The 25,594-nt window shown below is 39.3% G+C and overlaps 1 protein-coding gene across 1 annotated transcript in view; it reads left to right on the forward strand.

The window, feature by feature from the left end:
* Positions 1 to 17,411, forward strand: part of LOC126272791 (nuclear receptor 2C2-associated protein) — a 51,994-nt gene extending 34,583 nt beyond the window's left edge. The window contains exons 2-3 of the mRNA XM_049975941.1: positions 234 to 324; positions 15,943 to 17,411. Coding sequence (XP_049831898.1) covers positions 234 to 324; positions 15,943 to 16,233 — 382 coding nt within the window. The 3' untranslated portion in view covers positions 16,234 to 17,411. The remainder of the gene's footprint in view (positions 1 to 233; positions 325 to 15,942) is intronic.
* Positions 17,412 to 25,594: the final 8,183 nt, after the last annotated feature.

The following is a 25,594-nucleotide window of genomic DNA, read 5'->3' on the forward strand; positions in this document are numbered from 1 at the left end:
TTGTAACTAACCTGTATACTATCCACTCCTAATAACTTGTTAACACTGTCCAGATTGAGTTAAAGTCAACTAATCTGTAAGTTTTAATGTTGTTCCCTCCACTCCATAATCATTATTTATGTGTGTCTTCTATTTGGAATTCATGATGTTTATCACTATTGTAAAGTTTCCTTGTTCTTTCTGTAGCCATTTATGAAGCACTAAGAATTACAATGCAAATATACTGATTTCAGGGTCAGTTCTGTACTAAATCGAGATGTTAAACTGTATGGGAAGAAACACATTTTTGATGGTAATGATGAAACATGTTGGAACTCCGACCAGGTAATAACTTTCATTTTAATATTTGATTAATTGTGACCATAAAGAAGTTCTTTAATATCAAGAGTAGTTTCCTTTAGATTAGCAAATATGACTGATTGCTTGATAATACAAACAGATCTTAAGTGATAGAATCACTATTGGGGTTCCAGTATATCTAACCAGACAAGAGGTTAGCGTCCATTGTCTTAATAGGCTGTTGCCTTGACAGCAACTTTGGTATTACCTGTTGAATATTCTGTTTGTACCAGACATCAGTGTCCAATTATTCATTCCATTGCAGTTTGCATAGATTGACAAGATATATGGGTACCATCTCATATTCTTTGCTCTTTTTTGAGGTGATCTCCTAAAAGATTTGCTGTTAGTTTCAAGTCCAGAATTTTCTCCTCTTGGAAGCATATGCATCCTCCTCCCCCCCCCCCCCCTGCCCCCCCCCCTGCCCCCCCCCCCCCCCTCACTCCCACCTTTCTTGGGAGGTCTGCATTTGGACATAGCATGCCACATCATTCATATACATGCAGACACATTGTGTCCCTGAATAGATAATGCATAATAAACTCTAAGTGCTCACGTTAGTTGGCAGGTGTGCATGTGATTATCTTGCATTCAACTCAGCTCCAAGTGTCGTAGTTTAATGTGTGTATGATAATCAACAGAGAGTTAACAGTTGTTTAGTTTCTTAAGGGGATATGCTCCTGAAAATGACCAAAAATTTGAAAGATGTTTTCTTGCTCTATAGAAAAGAGCATTTCATGCTGATTTCAAAAATTTATAGTTTATGGGCATTATCATTTTCTGTTCATTCTAAAATTGAGGTTGAATGTAATGTTGCAGAGGGGCCACATCCATCTGTCAGTTTGAAGTGCATCCAAATACATGATGTACTATTTTGTTCCTTCATTTTTTCCATCGTTAGTTATGTATCATTAACACAGGTGTATTCTAGAAGGCACTGACTCCTGGAACCAAATTACAGGTGTATCTAGAAGCTTATGGTTTGAATTTAAACAAAAATCTGAGAATATATGATTTGGGAATTTCATATGCATGTGGTTTTGTAGTTGTTCTGTGTTGTTTTGTTTCTGTGTGTGTGTGTGTGTGTGTGTGTGTGTGTGTGTGTGTGTGTGTGTGTGTGTGTGTTTCCTGTGCTACAAATGCCGAGTAAAGAAATTTATCCCCAAACGAAAGTTTCGTGGCAACCAGTTCCGAACACAACCAAATAATACACATCAGTTGCTACAAAAGTCGCCCACAGAAACTGTGTCTACAGGCAATGCTTCTAGACGTAAACTTTCGCTTTCTGAATATAGTAAGAACGAGCCTAGTAGTATTGTGAGCAGCAATAACAACAGAAATGTTATTGTGAACCTAAATATGCTGTCAAGACTTTTGAAGATTGCTGTTAAATGTGAGCACTGCAATTGTGAAGATAGTATTGACATTTCTGAGGAGACTTCAGCAAGGAAGGGTCTTTCAAGTCGGTTAGTGATTGCTTGTAACTTGTGTAAGATGCAGAGTGATACTGTGACATCACCAGTAACTGATAGTCTACATTATAGTGTAAATATTCAGCTTGCTTATGCAATGCGATGTATTGGAAGAGGAAGGAGAGCCCTTTTTGTGTAGTGATGGATTTGCCTCCACCTCCACTGAGGTTTGACAAGTACAATAAATTAATACATAAATTTTTATGTGGTGTAAATGAACATTCAATTAAAAGAGCAGCAGAAGAAGCAGTAGCCTTGTCTAAGAATAGATATTGTAGCAGCATTTGATGGATCTTGGCAGAAGAGAGGTCATACTTCTCTGAATGGGGTTGTAACTGCCACATTTATTGAAACTGGTAGGATACTAGATTAATAAAAGTCTAACAAAGAACTGCCAGAGTTGTTCAAGTAAATTTATTGGCATCCATGTTTGTGTAAAGAACTTTGATGGGCCAAGTGGAAACATGGAAACTAAAGGAGTTCTAAACATTTTTAGAAGCTGAGAGATCAGTCATGGTGTGAGGCATGTAGGCTACATTGGGGATGGAGACTGTAAAGGATACACTACTGTTGTTAATGACAGACCATATGGGGACACTCTGATAAAAAAGCTTGAATGTGGTGGACATGTACAAAAAAGAATGGGACCTCAGCTGCGAAAATTATGTAAAGACTTCAGTGGAAAAAAACTGTCTGATGGAAAACACATAGGTGTTACAGGCCATCTTACAAAAAGTGAAATTGATTCTTTGATTAAATATTATGGACTAGCAATAAGGAGAAATGTAGGAGATTTGGAGAACATGAGACAAGCTGTTTGGGCAACATGGTTCACACGGAGTGTCAACAGATGAACCCCCACAACATGTTTTGTGTCCAAAAGGGGAAGTTTTGTGGTTGAAGTACTGGTTGAGCAATGCTACAGGCATACAATATGCCCACAAACATTCCTTAAAACTTGCTGTAATGGAGGCAATTAGGTCTATATACAGGGATCTGGCAAATAAACATCTACTTAGGAAATGTATGCATGGTCTCTCTCAGAATGCAAATGAAAGCTTCAACAGCTGTACATGGGAGAGAATACTCAGAACTGTATTTGTTGGGCTGACAGTGCTGAAGATTGGTGTAATGAATGCAGTAATAACATTCAGTGATGGTGCAATTTCAAGAATCAATGTTATGAAGAAATTGAACATCCAGACAGGGAGGAATGTGGCTTCAGCTCTAACTGCTGTTGATAAGTGGCTGGATACTGAAGCAGAGACAGCTGCCAAAGCTGCTGCCAAGGAGTCAAAGATAAAGAAAAGAATGAGGAGAAAAAGTATGGAGGATAAGGAAACAGAATGACAACTGAAGTTTGCAGCTGGAATGTTCTACAAAGAGCATAGTGGTAAGTTAATAAATCTGTAAATCTTCTTTTGCAATTTACCGAAAACTTGAGTTTCCCTCACTCAGGTACCCTTTCTCCTAAATGACTGAAGTTAGACTCACAAAAATTGGTACAGATATTTAGAATGACCTCCTCTACCTCCCATGCCTACTATTTCCTGAAAAAATTTTAACATGATGATGATGTCACTGATACTTGAGCTACATTTTTAAATATTTTTGTTGTAGTAAAATAAATTACTTGCCTTTTTCACAGATCAGCATTAGGGAAGGAAATTGGAGGCATAAAACACTTACGCGAATGTTGTTTGTACTCTGACTCTTCTTCCAAACTGGGCAGCCAGTGGTTCCAAAGAGAACGGTACCACAGTGAAATAGTGTTCCATTTTTTATATTATTATAAATATTGTTGTCAGTGCCAAAATATAATAAATATCTTAATGATTTTTGGGAAAGTCTTTGATTAATGACCCTGATTATGTATAAGAATTTTGAGCTACCTTTCATTTATAGATCAGTTGCACTATGAGGGTGATGATAATGTTAAAAATGCAGGCCATTCAGGGGTGTGTCCTCTTAATTTTTGGATGGTATATGTAGTGACTCAGTTGCTGATGGGTCTGTTTGTAAGAGCTAGTAGATGTATTAACAATTGTCAGTCTCAGACAACTGAAACTGCAGTGCAGAGAGAGAGAGAGAGAGAGAGAGAGAGAGAGAGAGAGAGAGAGAGTGTGTGTGTGTATGTGGGTGTCTTCTATTTTTGTCAAATGGGCGAAAGCTTTATTTATTTCTTACAGTCTTTTTGTTGTGCCTATCTGCAACTCAGCATCTCTGCTATATGGAGAGTGGCAACTTCCCTTATCATAATGTTGTTACATTCCATCCTGGATTTTCCATTGTTTGAAATTAAATGAACAGTCACTTCTCATCATCATTGGAAGGAAGGAAGGAAGGAAGGAAGGAAGGAAGGAAGGAAAGGGTCCTTAGAGTATAAGCACCAGTTCATCTTGGATAAGCTGGAGAAGGAAATTGCCCTTATCCTTTTGAAGGGCGCTGTCTGGCATTTGCTCTAATCAATTCAGGGAAACTACAAAAACCTAAATTTGATGGTTGTGTGTGGACTTTTTCTTTAAATGTAACAACTGCATTCTCCTTTAATTAAAAGTTTGGATACCCATAACATAAAACAGATACTCAAAATTTCAGCAGCAATGGGATGTATGAACAATCATGCCACAGTTGTTCTGGCTACTATGTAGCAAAAACAAGCAGAAATTTCAAGACTCACTTCTCGGAATACATAAGTGCTTTCAGTCTAAACCACTTGGAAAAATCAACGATTGCACAGCACATGCTGGAAACCAAACTCATTATTCACCAGATAGAAAGTAATTTGGTAATACTACACAGTGAAGCCAATGGTAAGATCCTAATATGTTAGAACAACTGGAAATACAGGTCCATAAAATCAAAAAGCTTGAATCTATGTGGAGTGTACAGACAGATTTTGCTAGCCATAGTTATTTTAGCAGTTAAGTCTTGTTTTAAATTCATTCCACACATATGCCAATTTGCTAGTAATTGGCTCTCTGACACTGCATGATAAACTTCATATTTGATCATATCATGTTAAACTATATCTGAGAAATGTTTCTAAAATGTACAAACAGATGTGCACCTTGAGTGACAAGATTTGTGATGATAGAAAGAATAAACCAATATCTACTGGAGTTAAGAGGTCAAAAACGTTTGGCGAGTTTTTCAGTTTTTTTCCCCCCTTTTTTTCCCCGCTGTTTCTCACCATATTTTCTGCCAGTTGATTCACAAAATACAGAACCAAACATTTAACCTTCTCTTAACAGGAACATACATTTCACATCACTTGGGCAAAATTAAATTATGTATAAGGTGATTTGCACCTCACTAAGGACCCACAGGGTCAGAAATGCATTATGTGATTCAATAAAATATGAAAAAATTGTGACTGAAGGCATTTTTATTAATACTTCCTTTATATTGAATACATCATATTCACAACTGGAAAGTACTGATAATATTAAAAACAGTTATTCACTGTGGTCTTCCCATTGAGCATTGCCTGACTGCCCACTGAATGCATAGGTACTTGCTGAAATGTAGCTGACACTGCATGATAAATTTTATCTTTGATCATATCATGTTAAACCATATCAGAAATCTTTTTAAAATGTACAAACAAATGTGCAAGTGACTCTGCAACCGCAGCTGCTGACTTGGATCCGAGCAGTCTGATAAGTACAGGCTGATTGGTAGGTTACGTCCCACACTCTTTTCGGACACATGATCAGTGAAGGGAACCAGTCTAGGGACTTCAGTTCCACCTGTGGTGACTTTGGCACCACCTGCGGTGACTTTGGTGCCATCAGTCCGAGTGGAGCCTTCCGTAAGCCAGACTATAAATATGTTGTTATTTTGATGTTTATGTCTACTGGGTAGGCAATGTGTCTGTATTATGGAAGAGCATACACCTCAGGATACAGCACTTCTGGAAGTGCCCCTCCTCTCCCCCCCCCCCTCCCCCCACTCACCCTCCCACCATCCCAAGGCAAGAGGTGGTACAGCCAGCATAAATGTCATGAAGGACTGCAGTGATGGGTATATCAGTGGGGTGAGATGTCTCGCACAGTCAGAAATGTCAATGTCCATTGTAATGGAGGTGAAATGAACAGCCACATTCTCATCCCTACAGAAGTTGTCATTAGGTTGGGAAGAGATTTCGGCTGTTGGTACTATGGCAGACCCAGATGCAGTGAATCTGAAAAAGAAAAAATTACAGCATTTTCATCATACAAGACTGAGGTGCTTCCTGGCATGAATCTGAGTTTCCATGTGAACTTCAGACGTGAAGTGACCCAAGTGCTCGGTAATTTGTACCAATGCCAATCATCGCATACCCCACTGAAAGATGAAGGCACAACACCTCATCATTGAGAATGAATTTAAGTGGACACACAGCAGGCAATGGATGCCTATGGTCAACTGGCTTGACAAGCAACAGTGGTGTCCTGTAGTGTCACTGTGCAGGCTTTTGTGCAGGACACTGACCATCCTCGTGGCATGTTTATACTTCTGCCTGGAAGCATAGTAATTCAGACTGATATCTATCCGTTACAACTACTTAAGAAGGCTTCAATTTAATATGCTCTCAAAAGTCCATGATAAAACATATTATGCTACCACAGAGAGGTGCATATTCCCGTAATATGTTTGTAAGGTGCGTGGGGTGTGGTGCCCCCTGCAGCTGAGTGGTTTGGTTGTGCACTTCCAGATGCAACTTTGAGAATAGGTTGAGACTCAGAATATTACTAGCGTCCTGGAATTTGATGACTAACAACTAACAACTTTGCTGTGACTTTGATATTATTATACCGCACAGTAATACGTAATTGGCTGCAAAATGGTTCAAATAGTTCTGAGCACTATGGGACTTAACATCTGAGGTTATCAGTTCCCTAGAACTTAGAACTACTTAAACCTAACTAACCTAAGGACATCACACACATCCATGCCCCAGGCAGGATTCGAACCTGTGACCGTAGTGGTCACGCAGTTCCAGACTGAAGCGCCTAGAACTGCACGGCCACACTGGCCGGCTAATTGGCTGCAGACTACTATGCAGTCATTACTGTAGCTAATCAGTTTACTGAGGAACATTTGGAGCTGTGATGAGCCTAACTGTTGGTAAGTTTCCAAATTGAGAATTGTTGACAACAAACCTATCTCAATATGGAAAGTGCCTGGGTTTGCATTGATAGATACTTCTACAATTAAAAGTTTACATGGATAAGTTGCATCAACCTGTAAGTCATCATGAAATGAGCCTGACATTTCTTGTATGCTGCTAGTAAGATATGTAACATTAACTTTCATCTGATGGCCAGAATTAACAATTCGGCCTTGTGGCCTTTCTTGTGACAGGAACTACACTTGGTCTTTGGAAAGTAACGATTGTCATTTTGTTGAGTTATAAAACACTTCAAGGACCGAGCGAGATGGCACAGCGGTTAGCTTACTGGACTCACATTCGAGAGGACAACAGTTCAATCCTGTGTCCAGCCATCCTGATTTAGATTATCCGTGATTTCCCTAAATTGCTCCAGGCAAATGCCAGAATGGTTCCTTTGAAAGGGCACAGCCGACTTCCTTCCCTGCCCTTCCCTAATCTGATGAGACCGATGACCTCGCTGTCTGGTCTCTTCCCCCAAACAACCCAACCCCAAAACACTTAAGGCACGAGTATGACATATCGGGGAATCTGTTTTCCTGCTATTCTCCAAGGGCAGACAGCAATGTTCAGCCTGCCATGTGCACCAGGGCAGTGAGATCACTCCGAATTTCGGTGTCGTGTACTAGCCTGAAATTTGATGGGGGTAAGAGGTTTCTATAATATTGCACATTGTGTCATTGTTTGTTCAAAAGCACAGTTGAGTGATAAATAAATAGCTAATGAGTTTTTCAACTTGAATGTGTCATTTTTCATACATTTGTGCAGTGAATGTTCTAAAACCACATCGTGCGCTGATGAATTTCCATATGATTGTTCACACTTTTCATTGAAACACAGGAATTCACAGTCCTGTGTTAAGCCCTGTAATGGTGCTGGATATTCACAAATGGTAACTTTGCCCACTTCTCTTAGTACAGCCAAAAAATCTGTCTATCAGCTGCTACATGTATCTGCAAATCAGAGTAATTATCTTGCTTGTCTTTCAGCTGAATGTATGTTAGGTCACTAGCATCTATCTTTGTGTTTAGTTGTTTAAGAACTCTGCGTAAATAAACAGCAGAGAATGCAAGTAGAAATGCTTTCTGTTGTGACAACTAAATGTTGCTCCAACCTAGCAATGTAGTTCAGCCATGGCTCCATCTTCTTATCAAAACTTGGAAACAGCTGAGGTGGCTGTCTCCTGACTTGGGCTGGACTAACATCCAGGTGGGACGATGTTTTCAAACTAACCTCTTGTGTCATTTGCATGTTTTGCAACAAAAGCAGTAACTGTGCTGAGATATCCAGGTCCAGAGTTGCCACATTGAAACGTATAAGTGCCCAGTTAGGACAGAGGCAAAGAAGTGGCAGGAACACCCAAATTAATGGAAAATAGTTCGGAAAGGTGCACTACATTAAGTAGCCATCATTGGAAACAAAATTATCACACATATTCAGACACCCTTGTTGCCATTTTCTTGTGATGGTGTTCATGGTCAAACATAATTGTTGCCATTTTGATGTGACATCAGTCACCATGTCAGTTTCTCAAAAGGTGGCCACTTAACTACTGACGATGGTGTGAATAAAATCAGTACATTTATTCAGGTCACAGTGCTTTAACTCGAGTGAAGAGATATGAATTACACAAGTCCATTAATTATCAAATAGGTGCAAGGTACATACACAGAGTCAAATGATCATTCTTTACATAATGTAAGAACTAAGAGAGTTAAATGATCACCTAATTTCAGTGTCCATAACAAACACTCACTGATGGTGAGAGTTGGATGGTTGGGTGAAGGCTCCCTTATGACCACAACTTGGCTCCTCACTGATCTCAGGTGTGGAGTGCAGACAGCACTCAACAGGGTGAATGTTGGAGTGGTGGACGGGTGGGCCCACTGACACATTGCTGGTCGAGCAAAATGCTTTATTCAATTTTAAATACACATCTTATCACAAGTAATGTGAAGCAGACACACCTCACTTCAGCGACCCAGGCAGCAGGCTACTTCCACCCTGTCAAGAGATGCACACATAGGTGCCCTGTGATGCTGACATTAGACTGAGCAATGGCCAGCAGCCTGGTACAGCAATTCAGGCCCCACTTGCATCCACCGTGGAGGTGGGTGAAGAGTGCTGTATGCAGGACACGATCCGTGCTGCCTGCTGGCAGGAGTCTGGCAATGGCAGGTGTAGATGGCTGCTCTGGCACCAAGTCCCACAAGGAGACTCAGTGCAGTTGGTGGCTGGCCTGACCTGGTCTCAAACCCACACTTGGTAGTAACACTATAGAGATATCTCGCTGAAGTGAAGCCATAGCAAGAACTGGCTATGCAACTGGAACTGATGAATCAGATCTGCATGCCCTCCTAAGTACTGGCTGAGCAGCAGGTTATGTGTCCTACTCTCTTTTTCAGACAGGTGATTGGTGTAGAAAAATAGTACAGGGATATGTTGAGGAGGTATTAACCGGAGAGTATAAACCAGAGTGCAAGTGGAGGAAATGACCATTTTGCCTTCTCCTCTCTAATATCAGATTGATTGGCTGAAACAAGTAAAGCAGTTATCGTGTGCTTCCCAGCCTGATGCAAATCTTTTACAGCTTTTGTACAAATTTTGCTGCTTATTTTTTCAACAGCTTCTCGTTTGCCCTCATGAGGCCTGATCATTCTATTACAGAAAAGCTGATGTAGACATTGGAATCAAATCTGGGATCTCCGCTTTATAATTAAATGACAATAACCTCCAGACCACAGAGATGGTTTCTGATACAGTGCCAAGCAGCAGCAGCAGTTCTCGCCCTTTGCAAATGTCCTGCTAGCATTTCCTCTAGTGCTGATTGTTTCCGAACACATATCTGTCTCATATTGAACAGAATTCTTTTCATATTTGAAATCATTGGATGAGAAAAAAAATCACGGACATAGAAAGAGAACAGTTACTAAACACTCAATGTGTTCACTCAGGACACCGATCCATAATGAAAATCACTTTGACATTTTAAAATATTCATTGTACAGAAATGTTTGCATTTGAACACCCTATGGCTGATAGATGAAGGATGCAACATAGTGTGTGATGATTCAAGTACTTCTCTTGTTTTCAGTAGTGACGGCACACTGTCGAAACTTACAAAGATAGTTGTCAGATGTGCTATCATGTCTGAGAGACCTACAGACAATTTAGCTCTCTCTCTCTCTCTCTCTCTCTCTCTCTCTCTCTCTCTCTCTCTCTCTCCACCCCACCCCACCCCACCCCACCCCACCCCCTACCTCTCCCACTCCCACAAATGCACACCGTGTGTGTGGGGGGGGGGGGGGGGGGGTGAGAAAGAGAGAGAGAGAAATTCCATTGTTTGGAACTTACAAAAGCAGCATACAAAAAAGTAAATGAGAAAGAAACAAAGTGAAATTTTTGAGGGTGATAATTGGCTAAGAATAAATAAAGATGAAGAGCAGATAAGTGGAGAATAATAAAGAAGGAAGTAACTACTCTTAGGGGAGCTAGGATCAGTGCAACAAATCAGCACGAGACAAAATCTCTTACATTTGGTGATTCATTGTTTGTATCATACGTAAGATTTTTCAGGAACTTCTAAGGAGTGTAGATTAGTCACATATCGGGTGAGACACCAATGACCGCATCTGGTTTATTGGTTTTTGGTATTTCTCATGATATATACCACTGTGAAACATTTTACATAGTGTCTTGCTGCCTTTCTCATAAATTAATTTAAAAAACCCTTGATTTCTTTAACTGGGTAATATGGTTGATACAAGTTGATGTATTGTTTAAAAACTTATTACAAGCTCAGTAAATGTATAAATAGTTGTTTCTCAGAAACCCAAATATTTATTGAAAAAATATACTCAAATTACACAGGTTGTTTATGAACTTTAAATTTATCATGTACTGAAACACTAGAAAACTGTGACATTAGGGAGTCTCGCTAGTCGTATGTGAGATGTGGGGAACCCCCTTCATATACAGAGAGATACAGCAGGATCTTTCAGTTTCTGGGATGTTGCTGTGAACTAATAATGACAACTCCTAAAACTAAACTAAACTGTGCTTGTGACAAAGAAGATTAAAATAATTGGGCCACATGTTTGATATTCTAAATGTAATTTACTGTTCTTTTGTCAACTCTTAGTTTTTAGTGTCAGGGGTATTTTCCTTGTTTCGAAAGTGGACGCAAGTGAAACTTTTGTCTCAATACATTTTATTTATTTATTTTTTTTTTTTCCCCATTTAATTTTCGGTATTGGAAGGCAAAGAAGTTGAACTTGCGCCAGAAGGTATGGACCTAGATACTCACTAGGGTTCTCCGTGCTCCAGCACGTGCCTGCGCCACAAGCCTTACCATGTGAGTGCGCCACTCTCCGTACCACATGAAATCTGTGGCCAATCGCATTTCTCGTGATCATGTATTTAAGCAGCTGGCTGGCATTACCCCGACAATCTGATACTCACCATAGTTCACGTGTTCATCTCGGCCGTACTGCATTCCAGTTCTGTGTGTTGAGATACATACTGTTGTTGTTTGGAGTGCTCCTGCATTGTTGTTGTCTTGCTGTGTTTATCATCTCAGTTCTTGCTTGCTTGCCTCGTGTTGTGTCGTGGTCGGTTGCAATGTCTGCCATCCCCTACTTGTTCGTCTGCCCTGTCTGTTTGTTGTTAGCAATACCTTCAGTGGCTTCCGTGCCTGGCAGCTTCACATCTCTATTCTCTACCGTGCACCGCTCGCAGGTCGCTTGAGGCTATAACATAATTCTCATGCTTTCTCTTCTTATCTTATGTGAATTGAAACCCTCATCCTCTTTCAAAAAAATGTGCTGAAATTATAAAAGATAGGTCACATTTTGACAATAATGTGCCCCTTCTCCTTAATAGAGATGCTGTCATCGTCTAGGGGTGCTTACCATGGCTGTCGTTGAATAGTATTTCATACCAGCAGGAAAATAGTCCTATTGAGCAAAAAAAATGGGAATATGTTCCTGTTTATTTAAAAGACTCTGACAGAAAAGTGGATACCAGATGCCTTATTTTACCCTTCTCTGCAAAATATTTCCCAAAATCTTTGGCGTGCAGACATAGTTGCTCTTTTTTTTAACATGCAAATGACTTCAAACTCTGTCAAGTTCCCATAACTGTAGCTCACTCACGTCCACTAGTCCATCACAGTAAGTCGCTCATACCCATACACTCTTAGTTGTCCTTTCTCACTCACTCATTCAGCCCAACTCACTGTCAGCATCACTTTGTGTCTCTCTGTCATTGTCTCCTATGTAACAGTCACAATCACCTTACTTCTGTCGTACTACTACTGTCTCCTTTCACTGTCAGTCTCTCCCTCTTGCTCTCTCTTACTGCTAATATCTCATTCCTTCCTTCCTATTACTGCTGTCTCTTCTCACTATTGCTAACTCTTGATATTGTTATGCACTGTGAAGCCTTACATGGCTCGTGCTTCTACAGTGGTAACCATGCACTGGTCATTAAATAGTACTAATCCAGTTGCAGATTCATGACATTCAATACAGTCTACTAAACAATTATAATTTAAAATTAAAACTTTCAAAGGTCAGGAAGCATTAAAAATACAATTCCAGAATGAGGTGTAATCAAATGTCTGAAGTGGCTGTAAGCTGTTGTCAAAACATAACTTAAAAGTATAAAAATGGCAAATAGTCAGTAATAAGTACACTGCATTTTTATATCATAATTATTTTCATATAACACAATGGAAAGTCCTTGTTGGAATATCAACAATATTCTGAAAAGGATATATTGCTACTCAATGTAAAGGTGACACTTTGAGTTGCAGACAGGCATAACGAAAAGACTGTTACATTGATCTTTTGACCAAAGCCTTCTTAGAAAAGCAAGCACACCTCATGCACACATGACCAGTACCGCCAGCAGCTCTGACCGTAATCTCCCAGCAGTAGCAATCATGTGTGAATGAGGTGTGCTTGCTTGGGTGAATGTGTGTTTTTCATTGTGCCTGCCTGCAACTGGATGGTTCATCTTCATGGTGAGTGGCAATTGCACTTTTCCAAATATTGTCAGTGAAAGTTGTGAATGGCTTGAAATTTCACCATTTAAGGTTACTATAACAACACAAGGTAGGTGCCCTGAATTAGTTCTTGAAAATTGTTTAGTAGATTGTATTAGAGGTTATGAAATTTGTACATGGACTAGTACTATTTAATGGGCACTGGATGATTACCACTATAACAGCATGAAATGTGTAAAGCTTTGCAGCGTGTAAGAATATCACATTTAGCCGCTAGTGACCTCTGTTGAACTCACTTTGATACGGCTATAATATGGACCTTCAGTATACCACATACATTTGGAGGGAGCTTACACTGCTTGCCTTAGTGAAGTTGCTGGATTCTGAATAAGCATTAATGTTCTGTACATTTACCAAAATATTAGTAATGGCTACTGTATATGTATGCACTGCTGGAAATGTAAATTAACATTTACAATAATAGTATGTGATGTTAATTGTGTGAATCCTAATGGGAGTTGTCAAAGTATTCTGGAATGCGAAGAAATTTAAAGATTTCCCTACCAGTTACGTATTGTTTGTTGGTTATGGTTTGAGAATGGACAATATAGTCAGAAACTAGTCACCACAAACAAAAAAATAAAAAAAAAGAGTTGAATGTAACTGTATCAGGAAAAAAGTATAATGTTCTTCTATGCAGCTGAAAGCACTGAACATTATTTGTTGGAGCCTTATATGCCTACAGTTTTTTTGGGTATTTTTTTTTATTTCTTTCATCTGAAGTAGGATCATTCCAACATTTTTCCAGTTTTGATGAATTATCTTCTTTCACAAACATTCTGTAAACAATTTTGCTTGTATAATTTTTCCTTCAGCTTCAATAATCTCATCTGAAACAGTGCTGTCTGCAAGTTTTTCCTTTCTTCTTACCTCAAAATGGCTTTATATACCTCATCTTGCATTATTTCTGTGCCATCTTAAGTAATGAAATGTAATGCCTGTACGTCGTTTTGTTTTCTTAATATTTTTGTTGTTCTCAGTGTTTTCTCTTAGCAGATTTTCAGTGTATCTTCTCAAAGACATCTTCAAACAGTTTTGCTTAATTTAGCATATTCTTGTTTTGGGTTTGTTGAAATTTTTGTCATTTATTTAATATCTCCCTCTTTCCATTTGAGATTTTCATTCATTCATTCATTCCTTCATTCCTTCTTTCTTCCTTTTTCCCTGCAAAATTTCTTGTTCTTTGCATGATTTCCTTTTTAAAATAATCCTCCATTTTGTCTGTATCTATATGATATTATTTTTTGAAGATGCAGAACTTGTTGGTTTATTTAACTTGGTAGTGCTCTCTCCTAGAATAAATTCTCGTAATCTCTATATGTTATTTTCTAACACATGGATCTGGTTGTCTCTATTTTTCCATCTATTTTCACTCCAGGTCTTATATACTTACAATTCAAAAGTGGTTTACTACTGATACGTCCTGTATAATTTCTTTGTTAGTTGATACATAATAACCAGTTTCATTGTTAGGGCTATTTAGTCCTTTTTATACTTTTTTGTGTCCAGAACAACATATTAAGGCCAAACATGTTGTTCTCAGCAACTTGTCACTCATAAAATTGTACCCACAATTTCCAACTAAAGAACTGTTCATTATTTTTGTCCATCTTTGACATTAAAAGCCCCCAGTTTCATCTTGTAGGAGGATTTATCAGTTTCTGTAACTTTTCACAGGGGTGTGTTAACTCATCACAATCAGTGCAAATTGGTGCATAGACTTGAAGGAAGTGTATGTGACTCCTATTTCTTGTTTTTAATACAAGTCCTGATGCTCTGTGAGGTTCCCTAACTATTTATAATATTGTTTTTGTTGTGGTTGGCAGGAGAGCCAACCGTATTGCTAAAGGAGGCCGAAATGCACGCGTTTTAGCTCACGCAGGCTGAGTGAGGTATGGAACATGACAAGAGAATTAGAATTGAGAAAAATGGATGTAGCTGGTGGAATACTTAACTTTAATCCATTAATGACGAACGTCGCTCTTGACGGTACATGATTCACAATATCAATAGTACGGATACTGGCGCCTTGCTAGGTCGTAGCAAATAATGTAGCTGAAGGCTATGCTAACTATCGTCTCGGCAAATGAGAGTGTAGAAGTCAGTGAACCATCGCTAGCAAAGTCGGCTGTACAACTGGGGCGAGTGCTAGGAAGTATCTCTAGACCTGCCGTGTGGCGGCGCTCGGTCTGCAATCACTGAGAGTGGTGACACGCGGGTCCGACGTATACTAACGGACCGCGGACGATTTAAAGGCTGCCACCTAGCAAGTGTGGTGTCTGGCGGTGACACCACAGTTTTTAATCCTCTGGTTCACAAGATACATTAAATCTGAACCTCCTACATACTTTGTTCCTTGGAGTATAATAAATGTCCTGATTTAATTTGTGTTTCATCCTAATTTTGTTACTGCGCTTTTGATAACCTTTTATATCCCAAGTGAAGTATTTAGCTCCTTTTCAAACTCCACTTCATCTCTCTATTCTGCAATTTATTTTCTTTATAGCTTAAATAAAATAACTTGTGACGGACAGGCATCAGGAGCAGGCGATGGCCGGGGGTGGGGTCGGGGGGGGGGGGGGAGGGGAGGGGGAAATGGTATTTCCAGCTGCCCCCCTCATACTAGGTTACATGATGCATCTGGCAAGGTTCTGAAGGTACTTACAAAACAGGCAACACAATGAGCATGTAGAGTAAGAGAAAGAGTCTGGGTTGACTGACACACAGTGCCAACTACTCAACTTGCTTAAAGCCAGTCACAAAGTTATTTTAATCAAAATATAAATGAAAGGTAGTAGAAGCAGCTGGAAATTTAAAATTTCTTTAGTGTATCATGTTTAAAGCATCTTACACTGTACCTACAATTTATTGATTTTGTTTACAAACTAACATATTTGAAATGTTAACAGGGATCACCACAATGGATTGAAATTGAGTTTCCAGATGTGAAAAATCTTTCAGCATTTGAAATACAGTTTCAAGGAGGATTTGTTGGAAAAGACTGCCAAATAGAGATAGTGCCCGGGCCTGAAAGTGAGAAGTATGTGGAGCCATTTTATCCAGAGGATATAAATTCTTTACAGAAATTTTCACTAAAAAGTGTGAAACCTGCTAAAGTTGTCAAATTTGTGTTCAACTCAAGCACAGACTTCTTTGGGCGAATTGTAGTGTACAATCTAACACTGTATGGATCCAGCTGATATGAAAGTAACATTTGCATTTTTTATTTTTGTCTTAAACATTTTATGTTCCAAATACATTTTCTGGCAGTATTGAACTGTTAGTTCTTGTTTGCTTATTTATCATACCAGAAATTGATTAACATCCTGATTAATTAAGAAAGCATAACTATTCTTGTATCAGTGAAATGTGAAGCTCATAATTTAAATATCTGTGTGAACAACTGAATGCAAAAATTGTTTGTATAGGACAAATGATAAATTCCATTTTCCTTCTATACAGATGATTGATAGCACGTTATTTTTATGTTCATTCTAGAACTGGGCTTTATGTGCAATATTTCTTAATTTTCATTGTCACAAGATGTTTACTGATGTATTACTGTGTAATATATGATCACATGTCTTACTGTCAAAGTACTGTTACACACCCCTACCATATTCATTTCTTTTGTCTTCTTAGCTCACATTTGTTGTGGTTTTCTCAAAGAACTTTCAGTGAATGCTTCTGAATGAAGGAAAGAAGAGTAATATTTTTCATAAAAGACATTTTGAACTGACTGATGTCCTTGTGACAGATGACAACAAGACTAATGAAAGAGGTAATAACAGTTTGATATGCAGTAATGGCACATCTTTGACTGTATAGATCATGCATTCAGGTTGGAAATCCATTCTTTCAAAATTTTACAGTAATACAGGCAAGGTCACCCAGTGTAGTAAATGTTTCACACACTGTGCAAACCTGTTTAGAGGGAATGGATGATACACAAATGTTGTGGAATTAAAATTATGTGAAAATCTTAACAGAAAAGAAAGAATATGATACTGTTTTTACTCTTTAGATATCACTCATTCTGCTGGATGTCCTTTTAAATACCAAGACAATGCAATTTACATTGGGACTTGTATTCTCAGTCATAGTCAATAAATCACAGGGACAGAGTACTTAGAATTGTGGAATGGTTTTGAGATTGCCATGTTTCTCCCACAGACAGCTCTATGCATCTAGCGAGTTGTGTCATATAAGAATTTATTTATTCTTGTATCTGGAGGTGAAATTAAAAATATCATGTATAATCAGGTTTTGTTGTAAATTAATATTACAAAGAATTTATGAAAGAGTTTGCTTTATAATTTATATAATGCATATGTACTTTGAAAAACATGTAAATAAATGAAATTTGTTTTTATGCTAAGCTATAGAAAGATTTAATTCCTTTTCTATCCAATATAAGATTTGGTTAAATAATAAATCAGGAAGTTGTGGATAATCACGTATTACATTCTTAGGTCTGCCTACAGTGTACATCTGTAAACTGGTCATGCCATTCTTAAATCATTCCTGAGTCATAATACCACCAGCTGATATGCAGAGTAATTTTCATTTTTTGCAGAACACATTAACTACACTAGCTGGAAATAACTTGGGCAGGTGATGATGGTATCTATAAGTATTACACCTGGTTTTATTTATAATTATCATGCCTGGATACTGTACAACTGAGACTCTTACTTCTGTGAATGATTCTCCCCCTAATATCAATGGAGTCTGAGCACATAGCACTATGCTTCCAGGGCCTGTAAATGTAAGAAAAATTACCTTTCCTTGTTGCGTTGTCATCTCCCCCCCCCCCCCTTTTCAGATTTTTTTCTTCCATTGCTGGCAGTGGGGCTGACAGCTCTGGCCTGTCTTCACCACTCCAGGCACAGACTGTGTCGGGAGTGTGGGTGGCTGTGGAAAGTCAGCTCGCCTGCTTGTGCAGCCTACATCATGGCCTCAGAGACCTGGTGCAGGACAGCAAGGTTTGAAAGTTTGTCAAGAGCTAAAGTCTGCCAGGTGACAAATGAAGCCAAGTTGCCATTGGTTGCAAGCAGCTGCTATGTAGCATGACAGGACATTGCTCCAGCATGGATGGCAGTTATACTGCCTGCCATGATGTTGATGTCTTCTCTGTTTGTTGGGTGGCAGGTATTCTCCCTGGAAGGATCATCTCACTGCTCCTAATCCCCAGCAATCTTCTTGTCACAAAAGTGCCATCTTCTGTTGCCTCCAGGAGTGAAGACATTTGTAGCCTCTTTGAGTACAGACATCAGTGTGATGCTGGAAGTGTTGGTCGGTCTCCCTGCTGTCGGTGCACCTGAGTCAAGATATAGAACGGAGAGATCAGTTTTCAGCTTATATGGTGTGCCACTGTAGCGAGTTACCACCAGCTTGAACTTCTCAGTCACAGTAGCTCACAGTGTGCTCACTGCCTCACTTCTTGCAGTTTGGGAAATGTGTCATCAGATACGAGGATTGTGCTCCCATGGTAGCCTACACCCTCACGAATTCCTCAGGTGTGGGCAGTGATGTGCCATGTCTGCCAGCCTGTGGTAGCAGAAAAACTTAAATGCCCCCCTACAGTGCCTCAGGAGCTCAAGATGGCCTCAGGTGCTCAACAGTGATGACTGTAAGTCACCTGCATCACCTGAAACAGTTTCCTGTTCCCTGGGTTATCAGTTGTGATAACTAGGAGAGACTGGGGACACCCTGTATGTTTAGAATGACTTTATGCACACTACTGAATGCACCTCAAATCCTTCTTTTAAGGTACTCAGGGTTAGCACAGTGCAAGTAACATTTAAACACTGCTTTGATGAGCTTCTCTGAGGTAGCACTGTGCTTACAGAAAGGCAGTAAGTGTGCTACCTCACTCGTCACATTCTAGTATTCTTCGGTGTTGCCAACCACTTCTTAACGCTTCCACACTTCCTCCAACACCTGTGAACAGTGCTGCCCTGAATTCACAAGCTCCTCTTCGTCACTTGTGTCCATTCCAAGTCCATATATGTAGTAGGCTATGCTGGAATACATGGGGGGGGGGGGGGGGGGGGCTATGATGCTGCTAATAGATGAAGTTCCACAGCAGGTAATCTACCACACCCTTTGCTCCACACACTTGTCTCTTTGTTTCTCCATCTCAGCTGGAATACTTGGATACTGTGCAATTTGACCAGTTGACCACATACTGACACATAATTATTCTCCTTTCAGTGCTTGATACACCTATGGGAAGGTACAACACAGAGGATCCAAATTGTTGATACCACAATAGAGTTACACTGATGAATGTTCACAGGGCCATTGCTAGGTGTTTTACCACCATAGCTGAGAATTGAAAAATGTGATATCCCTCTGTTTTACTACCATCAGTCTCCGTAATAAACCTGCCCCACCACCACCACCACCACCACCACCACCACCAATAGCAGAACAATGCAAATCTTGTATTATACTTTTAATCATTAAACTAAGGTGACAGGTTTCCTCATTTTCTGGGGAACTTCTCAGTTTTCATGTTTTATCCCAGTTCCTTGAAAACTGTTTGAGGACAACAAATGTCCTCAATTTATTATCTTTTATCCCCAATTTTCGAAATTTCCCAAAATAATTGGGACCACACTTTCTCCACTTCCTCAAATGTGATCCTATTTCCATCATCATTTTTATCCCATTCTACCTCGAAATCTGAAACATTACTGATTGTATTTTCACCTACATTGAGCAACTCTTCAAAATATTCCCTCCATCTGCCCAAGGCAAACACAGGATTCACCAGCAGTTTTCCTGACCAGTCCAAAATACTTGTCATTTCCTTCTTACCTCCCTTTCGAAGACTGCTAATTACACTCCAGAATGGTTTTCCAGCAGCTTGACGCAAAGTCTCCAACCTGTTTCCCAAGTCTTCCCAAGATTTCTTCTTGGATGCTGCAATTATCTGTTTGGCTTTGTTTCTTTCTTCAACATAACTTTCTCTGTCTACCTGAGTTCTAGTATGTAGCCATTTTTGATACGCCTTCTTTTTCCTTTTACAAGCTGCCTTGACTGTGTCATTCCATCAAGCTGTTTGCTTCATCCTGCTTTTACACACTACGGTTCCAAGACATTCTTTAGCCACTTCTAGTACTGTGTCCCTGTACCTTGTCCATTCCTTTTCCAATGACTGTAATTGACTACATTCAACTACCTGGTACCTTTCTGAGATCGCTGTTACGTATTTGTGCCTGATTTCCTTATCCTGAATTTCTCCACTCTTATCCTCCTACATATGGACCTGACCTGACCTGCACTTTCGGCCTCACAATCCCAATTACACAGCAGATTAAATAGTGATCAGTGTCATCAAAGAATCCGCTGAATACACGTGTGTCCCTCACAGCCTTCCTGAATTCCTGATCTGTTATTATATAGTCAATGACAGATCTGGTTCCCCTGTCTTCCCAAGTATACCTGTGAATGTTCTTATGTTTAAAAAAGGAGTTTGTGATTACTAAGCCCATACTGGCACAGAAATCCAAGAGTTGTTTCCCGTTCCTGTTGGCCTCCATATCCTCTCCAAATTTACCCATAACTTTTTCATACCCTTCTGTTCGATTTCCAATCCTGGCGTTAAAATCACCCATGAGCTGAACACTGTCCTTGTCCTTTACTCTAACAACTACATCACTGAGTGCCTCATAAAAACTGTCCATCTTATCTTGACCTGTCCCTTCGCAATGCGAATATACTGACACAATCCTAATTTTCTTGCTAGACACTGTCAAATCTATCCACATTAGTCGTTCGCTTACATACCTTATTGCAACTACACTGGGTTCCATTTCTTTCCTGATGTAAAGCCCTACACCCCATTGTGCTGTTCCTGCTGTGACTCCTGACAGGTAGACCTTGTATTCTCCCACTTCCTCTTCTTTCTCACCCCTTACCCGAATGTCACTAACAGCTAAAACATCCAGCCCGATCTTACTTGCAGCCTCTGCCAGCTCTACCCTCTTTCCAGAGTAGCCCCCATTGATATTAATAGCTCCCCATCTCATTACCATTTGTTTGCCAAGTCGTATCTTAGGAGTCCCTGGTTTGTCAGTTAGAGGTGGGACTCCGTCACCTCCAAAGGTCCGAGGCATTTTGCTCTGATTGTTGCCAGCATCATATTTAAAGTACCAGGGAAGCAGGTTGCTAGCCTTACTTGCCCTGAGTCCCATTGGGTATTACCCCTAAAGGTTGAGGGACTAACCAGTGGATTTGGTAGTCTTTGCCGTATGAGCACAAAGGTGACCACGACTCAGAATATGTCCGAGATGCCCTGCCTTATTCCAAAGTAACTGGTATCCCGACTGTCGGGACCACTTACTTGGCCACTCATACGTTGCCCGTGGTTCATGAACTAGGACATGACTACAGGAACCCACACCATGAATTATTTACAAATTTAAATCAATTTAAAATAGCTAATTCGTATACACATATATTTACAGACTTATAATTAGAGACAATCATTAGATTTACTCCTGGTATACAATACTTTTTTTTCTCTTTTTCAAGTAACTTATTAAACAATGTAATGTCACATTTTTCACTCATCTCTCAGTATGTCACTGCACACACTGTACACATATTGTTTCATATCACTACACACACACACACACACACACAAGACTGAAATCATACAGAACTTGATTTTTACATTGGGACATCATCATAGGATATTAAGGGTTGCAAATCTGATGGAACTAGTCAAATATTAATCAATAAAAGTGAATATTATAGATTTTATTTCTTTTCATCCTTCTGGACACTGCCAATACTGATATAAGTGCTGTGTAAAAATACTAAATGGACGAAGATTATACTTGTTTGTGAAACTACACTTAAAACTGTCGATGAAGACATATGGATGTCATTATTGTGATGTCACATCATGTCAAAACATTACAGAATTTATTTTAAGTGGCAGCATTCACACAGGCTGTTACATCAAGCTTTCTTCGAAAGAATGTTTTGACAGTGTTGTCATCTGACATCAGAATTCAACCTTTTTTCACCATGCTCACTCTTTATATAGTAGTAGATTTTGTGCTTTAATGTTTCCTTAATCGGTATTTTATAATTGTGCTTTGCTTATGAGGCAAATTGCAAATGTTCAGTGACAACTTGGATATTTTTCTGTAGTGCTCTTCCACAAGCGAGGTAATGTATCTGAAAGTGAAAAATTAATTAGGTGATACAACAACAGATCAGAGCTGACATCACTACTGTACATAAATAAGGACGTAAGTAGACAAAGCAATTTTCATCAAATAATGTTTTAAGCGGAAAGGTAAGCTGTGATATTTGACATAAATACAGTTGTTTATGATGCTATTGCTTATGTAAGGAAAAATCTTAATGGGTGAGATAAGTAGGTTCTATTTATTCCCTTACAAATATTGGACCATGAACCTTGCCATCAGTGGGGAGTCTTCCGTACCTCAGCGATACTGATAACCGTAGCATAGGTGCAACCACAACAGAGGGGTATCTGCTAAGAGGTCAGACCAATGGGACAGCAGCCTTCTCAGTAGTTGCTAGAGCAAAATTCTGGAGATATAATAGTCCCCCATTCGGATCTCCAAGTGGGGGCTACTCAGGAGGACACCATTATCACGAGAAAGAAAATTGGCCTTCTATGGATCAGAGCATAGAATGTCAGATCCCTTAATTTGGCAGGTAGGATAGAAAACTGAAAAGGGGAAATGGATAGGCTAATGTTGGGTATAGTGAGAATTAGTGAAGTTCAGTGCCAGGAGGAAGAGGACTCCTGGTCAGGTGAATACAGGGTTGTAAATACAAAATCAGATAGAGATAACATACAAGTAGGTTAAAAAAATGAATAAGCAAAATAGGAATGCAGATAAGTCACTATGAGCAGAATAGTGAATGCCTTATTGTAGCCTAGATAGATAGGAAGTCGACACCAACAAAGTAGTACAAGTTTAAATGCCAACTACTTCTACAGATGACCAGGAGATTGAGGAAATGTATGATGAGATAAAAGAAATTGTTAGGATAGTTACAGGAGATGAAAATTTAATCATACTGGGGCACTGGAATTTGATAGTAGGAAAATGAAGAGAAGAAAAAATAGTAGGTGAATATGAACTGGGGGAAAGGAATGAAACAGGAAACCTCTGGTAGAATTTTGCACAGAGCATAATTTAATCATTGCTAACACTTGGTTTAAGAATCATGAAAGAAGGTTGTATACATGGAAGAGACCTGGAGACACCAGAAGGTTTCAGATTGATTATGTAATGGTAAGACAAGGATTTCGGAACCAGGTTTTAAGTTATAAGACATTTCCAGAGTCAGATGTTGACTCTGACCACAATTTATTGGTTATGAACTGCAGATTAAAACTGAAGAAACCACAAAAAGACAAGAATTTAAGGAGATGGTACCTGGATAAACTGAAAGAACCTGAGGCTGTAGAGAGCTTCAGAGGGAGCATTAGGGAACGATTGACAAGAACAGGGGAATGGAATACTGTAGAAGTAGAAAGGATAGCTTTGAGAGATGAAATAGTGAAGACAGCAGAGGATAAAGTTGGTAAAAGGACGAGGGCTGGTACGAATCATTGGCTAACATAATTAATCTTCAAACATGAAGGGACCCAAGTGCTCGGTAATTTGTGCCTTTGGGTACCAGGAGAGATACTGAATTTAATCGAAGAAAGGAGAAAATATAAAAATACAAGAATTGAAGCATGCAAAATAGACTACAAATGTCGAAAATATGAGATTGACAGGAAGTGCAAAATAGCTAAACAGGAATGGCTAGAGGACAAATGTAAGGATGTAGAAGCATATATCACTAGGGGTAAGATAGATGCTGCCTAAAGGGAAGTTAAAAAGACCTTTGGAGAAAACAGAACCACCTATACGAATATCAAGAGGTCAGATGGAAAACCAGTCCTAAGCAAAGAAGGAAAAGCAGACTTGTAGAAGGAATGTATAGAGGGGCTATACAAGGGGCAATATTATAGAAATGGAAGAGGACATAGATGGAGATCAGAAGGGAGATATGATGCTACATGAAGAATTTAACAAAGCACTGAAAGAACTGAGTCAAAACAAGGTCCTGGGAGTAGGCAACATTCCGTCAGAGCTACTGATAGCCTTTGGAAAGCCAGCCGTGACAAAACTCTTCCACCTGGTGAGAAAGATGTGTGAGATAGGCGAAATACCCTCAGACGTCAAGAAAAATGTAATTATTTCAATCCCAAACAAAAGCAGGTGTTGACAGATGTGAAAATTACCAAACTATCATTTCTAAGATAAATCTTTTCCAGGAGAATGGAAAAACTGGTAGAAGCTGACCTCAGGGAAGATCAGTTTGAATTTCAAAGAAATGTAGGAACATTTTAGGCAATACTGGCTCTACAACTTCTCATAGAAGGTAGACTAAGGAAAGGCAAACCAATGTTTATAGCATTTGTAGACTCAGAGAAACCTTTTGACAATATTGACTGGAATACTCTATTTCAGGAGTAAAATATAGTGAATGAAAGGCTATTTACAATTTGTACAGAAACCAGACTGCAGTTGTAAGAGTCAAGGGGCACAAAAGAGAAGCAGTGGTTGAGAATGGAGTGAGAAAGGTTTTGTAACCTATTACTGATGTTATTCAATCTGTATATTGAGCAAGCACTAAAGGAAGCAAAAGAAAAATTTGGAGTAGGAATTAAAGTCCAGGGAGACGAAATAAAAACACTGATATTTGCCAGTTATATTGTAATGCTATCAGAGACAGCAAGGGCTTGGAAGAGCAGTTGAACGGTAGGGACAATGTCTTGAAAGGATGATATAAGATGAACATCAACAAAAGCAAAACGAGGATAACGGAATGTAGTCAAATTAAATCATATGGTACTGAGGGAATTAGATTAGGAAATGAGACACTTAAAGTAGATGAGTTCTGCTATTTGGTGAGCAAAATAACTGATGATTGTCGAAGTACAGAGGATATAAAATGTAGACTAGCAATGGCAAGATAAGCGCTTCTGAAGAAGAGAAATTTTTTAACATCAAGTATAGATTTAAGTGCCAGGCAGTCCGTTCTGACAGTATTTGTATGGAGTATAGCCATGTATGAAAGTGAAACATGAATAATCAACAGTTTAGGCAAAAAAGAATAGAAGGTTTTGAAGTGTGGTTGTATAGAAAAATGCTGAAGATCAGATGGGTAGATGACATAACTAATCAGGAGGTGCTGAACAGAAATGGGGAGAAGAGGAATTTGTGGCACAACTTGACTAGAAGAAGGGATCGGTTGGTAAGATATGTTCTGAGGCATCAAGGAATCACCAGTGTAGTATTGGAGGGAAGAATTGGGGGGAGGGGGGGGGGGGCGAATCGTAGTGGGAGACCAAAAGATGAATACACTAAGCAGATTCAGAAGGATGTCGGTTGCCGTAGTTATTCGGAGATGAAGAGTCTTGTACAGGATGGAGTAACATGGAGAGCTGCATCAAACCAGTCTTTGGACTGAAGACCACAACAGCAACAAATAGGCTGTGATGTA

Source organism: Schistocerca gregaria, chromosome 5 (assembly GCF_023897955.1).
Source record: "Schistocerca gregaria isolate iqSchGreg1 chromosome 5, iqSchGreg1.2, whole genome shotgun sequence".
Taxonomy (NCBI): domain Eukaryota; kingdom Metazoa; phylum Arthropoda; class Insecta; order Orthoptera; family Acrididae; genus Schistocerca; species Schistocerca gregaria.